Source organism: Zeus faber, assembly GCF_960531495.2.
Source record: "Zeus faber genome assembly, chromosome: 8".
NCBI lineage: Eukaryota > Metazoa > Chordata > Actinopteri > Zeiformes > Zeidae > Zeus > Zeus faber.
In genome coordinates this window covers 14,875,561-14,883,317 of record NC_137195.1, presented here as the reverse complement: position 1 = coordinate 14,883,317, position 7,757 = coordinate 14,875,561, and the positions used below count along the sequence as shown (strand labels likewise).

Below are 7,757 nucleotides of genomic sequence, written 5' to 3'. Positions count from 1 at the left end.
ATTGACCAAAAAAAAGTTCTTCCATAGAAATTCTAATGTCAAATTTATGTTTAAGTTCTATAAATGCTATCTGCATTACAAGATAGACAAGTAATCTATTTAAATTAATTTTCCAATTGCACATTATTTACAGAAAAAATGCGTCCATATAATTCATGAAATAACATGAACCTAACTATGTTATGTTTATAAGTTAAGGATATTTTGCTGCGTTATACAAAAAACTAAAAATGTTACACGTGCCTTAATCAAATAAACTGGATCCCGTGTATTGCTGCCTGCAGCTACATTTATTATTATTATTATTATATTTAAAGGCCTTCAATTATCAAACCAATTATTTTTTTTTACCAGAATGATTATTCCATCATGAATATTTTCTAATCTGTGCGCTTATCCTGGTGAAGCAAAAAAAACAATATATTTAAATGGAATAGGTTAGAATATTATTTTAATTATTATTATATTCAAAGGGCTTTAATTATCAGCCCAATTTTTTTTTTTTTTACCAGAATGATTGATTATTCCATCACAAACACTTTTTTTTATCTTTGTCATTCTAACAAAAAAAAACATAAACACTGGTCTCCTCTCAACCACTCCCGTCAAATATCTCTTTTTTTTTTTCCCCACTCCAACAATCTCACCAATTGATTCTGCAGGTCAACTCAGACGCCTTCATGTAGACAACAAAGAGAAGAGAGGGAGCAGAGCTTCCCAACGCAAATACACATAGTTGCAGAAGGAGTTGATATGTTTTGGTGAATTTATTAAGCTTCATCAACTTTATGGTCAAGTAGAGAGACATAATCCATTCTTACGCCACCGAGTGTTGCCACGAGAAAGGGAACAGCGGGAGGGACAACAGAAGGACACGACGATCAAAACACTTCTGCACAAAAACCAAGCTGGAGATGAGGAAACCACACAGAGAAGGTGAAGAGTGCTGGCCCGGGTGGAGCACACGGATTCCTCCGGGGCGTGCTCTGATTTTTGCCGCAATCCGCCTGAGCCAGAATGCCCAACAGCATATCAAAGTCTCGGATCAATAGAACTACCGTGCAATTTTTTTTAGAGCATTTTAGTGATTCAGAAACTAATTAAGCTAAATGGATTCACTGTTTTCGCTGCATGTGGAGCTTTTTAAGGCCCAGTGATGGGCCCTGGTGATGTGGAGTTTCTAGGTGTGCGTGCGTGTCCATGTTTCACATTGATACAGGTGTGGATAAATAATGGATGAGCGTGTTTGCTTTAGTGCTCAAATGGCGCTGGGGTTGCGGAAGTTGTGCCCAGCAAAGCGTGCCTGGTCACCCAGCTCCTCCTCAATCCTGGGAGGGAAGAACAGGCGAAAGAAAAGATGGAGCAGAGAATATAAGACGAGAGATTTTTGGTGGCAAAGGGAGAACAATCAGAAATAAAAAGGAAGGAAAATAGTTACATAATTGTACAAAAAAAACAAACAGTCGGGCTCCCCAGCTGCTGAATACCTACCGCATGAGTTGATTGTATTTGGCGAGACGCTCCGATCTGCAGGGAGCGCCGGTCTTGATCTGCGGGGAGACGAAAACAGAGAAGCATCACACGGGATGAACTGCGCCGGTGCTCAATTAGTGCTGGTAGGAAGTAAATGAATGTTGAGGTGTTTCCAATGAGCGCTTGGCTTCCAGTGGAATTAAAAGTCCCATCACATCACCTGCAAACTCAGGTACTCCATCTTTGCGATGGCGCGCTACATTAACCTGTGATGTCAAACTATAGAAAATGTCAGATCTAAATTGGTAAATTCAAGGTTACAATTGAGGTGGATTTATCGGTCCTAAGTGGTGTGTGAGAGGGAGCGCCGTCCTCCTGCAGTCAGGTGTGTGTGCTTGGCGCAGTGCGATACCTGACCAGTGCAGAGGCCGACCACCAGGTCCGCTATGAAGGTGTCCTCTGTCTCTCCTGAGCGGTGGCTGACCATCACGCCCCAGCCGTTCTCCTGGGCCATCTTACACCTGGGTGCCGCGACAGGTAGCCAATAAATACTGACTCAGACGACTTAGTATCACCATAACACACGCACTGAGGGGCTTTGGCTCCGCATGCTCCAGCGTTCCCTTCCCCCGACACGCGCGGCGCAGACGTCAAGTGCCGTCGCACCCCCTTTCGCGTGGCAAATTGCCCCCCTCACGCCCGCTTCCCAACTCACGCCTTGATGGCTTCCGTGACGGAGCCGATCTGGTTGACTTTCAGCAGCAGGCAGTTGCACGCCTTCTCCTCCAGCGCCTTCTCTATCCGGCGAGGGTTTGTGACCGTGAGATCGTCCCCCACCACCTAGGCCATTCGCGCAGATTAATCGAGGAATAATTAAAAACCCCTTTTGTTCATGATAATTACCTTATAACACATATTTATGACATGACATTTTAACGTCCTGCGTGCAATTTTATTATCACTGTCCCGCGTGTCTGTAAATTACGTTCGACTGCACGCACCGACGTTTTAACTGCACTGACCTACATCACATCTATCAAGGAGCATCTCGTGGTGGAAAAAGGAGGACCAGTCTTACTTGGATTCCTACTGAGGCCGTGAGCTGGCTCCAAGCGGGCCAGTCGTCCTGGTCAAAGGGATCCTCGATGGAAACCACTGAGAAAAGACACAAGTGGAAGAACATTTTCGAGTGCAGCGTCGGAGGAGCCATAAATTGGACGAGAAAATAACGACTTGGAATTGACTTTGATATTCTTAGAAATATGGATTTTTGACTGAGATTTTTAAGGCAGACAGCCTGTGTTTTCACCGTTTCCAAGGTTTTTTTTGCATAATTACGCTTAAAAACATCCTTTAAAAAAAATGGGGTGCCACAGTCACAGTCAAGAGCTCCTGCAACTGTCGAGAATAACAACTAGAAGTAAGCAGCCATGTGCCCTTCTTAAACAAAAAGCCTGCCTGGATATTGGAATGCTTTAGAAGTATAATTTTATGGCCTGCTTTGACGGCACATCTTTTTCACTCCATTGATTCGTTGGCTTGAAGGGCTACGGAGCCGGTCGTGCTTCTTGAAGTAATCTCGACCTCTAATGTTTAAATAAGATTTACACGCGCAAGCATTTACGCAAATACACAGACTCCCTATTCTCTCTTGAACAAGCACATCAATTACGACGCGCGCACGGACACACACACGCACGCACGCACACACGCACACGCGCACACGCACACACACACACACACACACACACACACACAGGGAGAGCACCATTGATGGGGTAAAGGGTTCCATCTGAGTAGCTTCCATCTTGCTAAATGTGCACTGTAGTGCATAATTAAAACCTCTTTAATGGCCCCTAAGTGTCAAGAGGAGAGACGTGTCTGAGAAGCCACCAACCTCTCTGTCTCTCTTTCTGTCTGTCTCTCTTTCTGTCTGTCTGTCTGTCTGTCTGTCTGTCTGTCTGTCTCTCTCTCTCTCTCTCTCGCTCTCTCTCTCTCTCTCTCTCTCTCTCTCTCTCTCTCTCTCTCTCTCTCTCTCTCTCTCTCTCTCTCTCTCTCTCTGTCTCTGTCTCTCTGTCTGTCTCTGTCTCGCTCTCTCTGTCATAACAGCAATGAGAGCAATAACAGGGAATGGTGTATCCATCCTCAGACAGGCAGTGTATGCAATAACCCGCTACAACCATTGACACCGTATGCATCAGCATTCAGACAGTCCCTGCAGCTGAATAACTGCCCTGCGGTCCATGATGTGCCCTCGTTACTGTCGTCTTTAATGACGAGGTGACACTCTAATGGGCCCTAGGCATGAGGATGAGTTGGAATTACATGCCAGGGCAGCAGGGAGTCCCCACCATATCTCTCTCCCTATCTCTCTCCCTCTCACACACACACACACACACACACACACACACACACACACACACACACACACACACACACACACACACACACACACACAAACCTGGATAGTTGTTAACAAAGCCCTGGTAGATGTCGGCCAGCTGCTGAGCGCTGATGTGACGGGCAGCGCTGGGCGGAGACTTGAAGTCCAGGTCGTACTTGCCCTCGATGAAAAACTCGGACGCGGCGACGTCCATCCCTATCACCACCTTGTCTGTGAAGCCGGCTTTCTCTATCGCCGTCTTTATCAGCTCCAGGGCTGAGAGAGCACAGAAAAGGGGAAGCGTCAGGTAAGTATAGGGCACGGTGAATCTGAGAATGAGAGGGGGAGCGTCGGTGTCGTACCTTCACAGTTCTCCAGAATGTTCGGGGCGAACCCTCCCTCGTCTCCCACGTTCGTGGCGTCCTGTCCATACTTCTCCTTGATCACTCCTCTCAGCGTCTGGTAGAGCTCCGCCCCGACACGCAGAGCGTCGCGAAAGGACTCTGCGCCGACGGGGAGCACCATGAACTCCTGCATGGCCAGTTTGTTTCCAGCGTGGGAACCCCCGTTGATCACATTAAAAGCCTTGAGGAAAAAAACGGAGATAGGAAACGTGGAGAAAATGTTGAGTCATTTTCTCTCCTTCGTATTTGGCCGATTGCATTCCATCAAGACAGAAACGACTGGACTCACAGGAACTGGGAGGACTAACTCTGTGTTTCCTGCCAAGTCAGCAATGTGGCGGTACAGGGGGACACCTTTCTCTGCTGCACCAGCTTTGCAGACAGCCAAGGAGACGCCCAGAATAGCATTGGCCCCGAACTTGGCTAGAGGAATCGCATGAATATGTAAATGTCACATGGTGATGCTGATTACCACTGGTGCAGAATATTACACCTCGTTGCACATACAGCCGTATACATCACCGCCACACATGACATTTCCATAATAGTACATTTGTTCTCAGTGCCGTCCATCTCGATCATCACGTTGTCCAGTTTCTCTTGTTCCAACACGTTGATTCCCTGAAATAAACAAAAGTATATACCATAGGTTGACATCTTGATTTCCCCAAATCTTTATGACTCCCAAAAATCTGGACTAAATTTGGACTTACAGACTTGATGAGCGCGGGTCCAAGGGTGTCATTGATATGACCAACAGCCTTCTGCACACCTTACCATACCAAGAGAAGGGAAATGCGACAGAGGCTGACATTATATACAGATACAGGCAGGGGAAAAAAGGGAGCGAGAAAATGATGGACGGGCAGATGAGAAAGAGGAGGAGAAGGATCCATACATGATCCTGCAAACGCTAACTTACCTTTGCCCTTGTAGCGGTTCTTGTCTCCATCGCGAAGCTCCAGGGCTTCATAGATGCCGGTGGAGGCTCCGCTGGGCACCGCTGCCCTGAATAGACCTGGAAGGGTGAGTGGGTAGAGAGAGGTGAGGGAGGGAATGAGAGAAACGAGAAGAGGTCAGGATTCATGAAAGCATCAGTCATTGAATAAAAGCACCAGGAAAAAATTTGGAGGCTAGGGAATGAAAATATATTTAAAGATGAGGGTGAATAATATGTTGTTGATTTTCTTTCCTTACCTTTGTCTGTATGAAGATCTACTTCCACAGTCGGATTTCCCCTGGAGTCCAGGATTTCCCGGGCAACAATGTTCACTATCGACATCCTGCAGGAAACACATTGTGTTCACTTCAGGGGGGTCTAGTACTGTCGCCGGATTAAAAAAAAAAAAAAAAAAAAAAAAAAAAAAAAAAAAATGGATTCCATGGCCAGCTACAGTACACCATGTACACAGAACACACCCCATCAATTTTATAGCAAAACCAGGTTCCAGGAAAGGGAAAAATTATGCATAATTTATTGAAACTTTGAGAAAATCCCATTTCATGCAAGAGGGGGGAAAGGATGATATACGGTAGGCCCATATATATATTAAAAAAAAAAATCATCCTCCTATCCTGTCATTTCATCATCACTACATTCCAGTTGAACAATCCGCTCTTTTGAGATGCCTTAGGGGCTTATCTGTGAAGAGGACTTCACACTCCCTCTCTTGCTGTCATGCACACAGTCTGTAAAGCTGATGCCTCCCTAGGTAAGGAACAGATGCTCCCCCGGAATATGCTGGCACGCACGAGCATAAGCCATAAATCCGTAAATCAAAGGCTAAAAATATCAACATATAAAATGAATGTACCATGAGCCCACTCGGAACATACAAGATAGTGTCATCTAGCACGGTACCCTTCACTATTCAATAAAATGACTGCACTGGGAATATGCACCAATGGACAGATGAGACAGTTAAAAACGACGGACCAGGAGGAGATGGAAAATAGGAGGAGGAGGATAGGGGGGGTCAAACAGGGATGGAGAGAAGGAAGGAGTAAATTTATATTTTTTAAATATTACCTGCAGCCTGTGTGATGCCTGGCAGAGAAAGTCAGCAAATGTGGGCGAATGAGAGGGAGGGATGGAGGGTAAGGATGGAAGGAGGAGAGGGGCTAGGAACGTGACATACGGGGGAGGGGGGAGTGTGTGAGTCATTGGAAGATGCCAACATAAGGGGAGGGAGTAAGACTGGGGAGAGCAGAGGAATCAGGGGGGAGAGAGCATAACATCAGGCAAAGGGACATAGGCTGCGTGAAATAGGTTTTGGCGAAGCACCAAAGCACAGAATGGAAGGAAAGGATGGGAATTACTGGTGATTTCACACCAATCCTTCCATTTTGGGGCCAGGATGTTATAGCCCTAACCAACACTAAGTTCCCAGGACCATATGTTCCATCATTATAGCTGAAGGACTGATCATCTACATCATTTTATTAGAATTGATTGTTGCAAAGTTCAAATAAAATAACATGAAGCCTTCATTTAAAATCTTCCCATCACTGAATAGCTCTTTATTTTTGTTCACTGTAGTGTCTGACACTAGTCTCTTTCAATAAGAGTATCTTTGAGAGAGCAGCTTGTCCACGAACACCATTTAAGATATTGTTCACTGATTACATTTTGCATGGACATTCTTATGTTGAGAGAACATAGGGCGGGCCCTACTGGGATTAATTGCAAGCAAAATACCCTTCCAATATACACTGGTCTCTGCAGGGGCAATATATTCATAATATTATTGCAGATGAGGAGAAATTCTCATTTCTCATTTGGAGAAATACAGCATTGAAAAGAGTGGGCGAGGTATAAGTAAATGCACCTTGATCAGCCAAGAATACAAGCTCATTTAGAGAAATAAAACTATACATATGGACCTGTATGGATTATCTGAGGATAATCGGGATGTCATGACACAAGATTCTGTGATACATATAATTTAAACATAATACGGCTTTGGAATACATCACTGGCTGGCATGGGAGATTGTAATGGACAGGTAAACTACTAACACAGCATTGAGACACAATAGACATTAGGGAGGACGTGTACAGATGCACTGGATTAAGTAAAGGAGGTAAGAACAGAAACACAAGAAGCTGAGGCAGCGTTGGGCTGTAAAATAAACTATTTTTAACTGGCTACGCATTTAGTGTGTTCCATCTGGAAGTCAAATGACCCATTTGCAGATAAATTGGTACAGAATGAGTATGCACGCACACACATCAGAGAAACAGCTGAATAGCTACACCCACTCTTGTGCAAGCAAGAGCAAAGTGAGAATGTGTGGTCTGCGCTGAGCACTAGATACATCACATTCACATACTTTTAAATGAACAATATATATCTTTTTCATTCCTTTTTGCTCTTCACCTCCTGATCTGTTGCGTTAACCATCGAATCTGTCCATTGGTGCGTATTCCTAAAAAAGGAAACGGATCCTGTCTTTGAGAAAAGCAGACCTCAATGTGCCACATTATTTTAATAATCT

General features: G+C 44.9%; 1 protein-coding gene across 1 annotated transcript; it reads right to left on the bottom strand.

The window, feature by feature from the left end:
• Positions 1 to 879: 879 nt before the first annotated feature.
• LOC307233966 (gamma-enolase-like) lies at positions 880 to 5,542 on the bottom strand (the record flags this gene model as incomplete). The annotated part of the gene is made up of 12 exons (XM_080005468.1): positions 880 to 1,328; positions 1,492 to 1,550; positions 1,886 to 1,994; positions 2,189 to 2,313; positions 2,552 to 2,628; positions 3,935 to 4,132; positions 4,219 to 4,441; positions 4,550 to 4,683; positions 4,812 to 4,881; positions 4,974 to 5,032; positions 5,183 to 5,278; positions 5,458 to 5,542. 12 exons carry the CDS (start codon positions 5,540 to 5,542, stop codon positions 1,259 to 1,261), a joined length of 1,305 nt encoding a protein of 434 aa, XP_079861594.1. The 3' UTR covers positions 880 to 1,258.
• Positions 5,543 to 7,757: the final 2,215 nt, after the last annotated feature.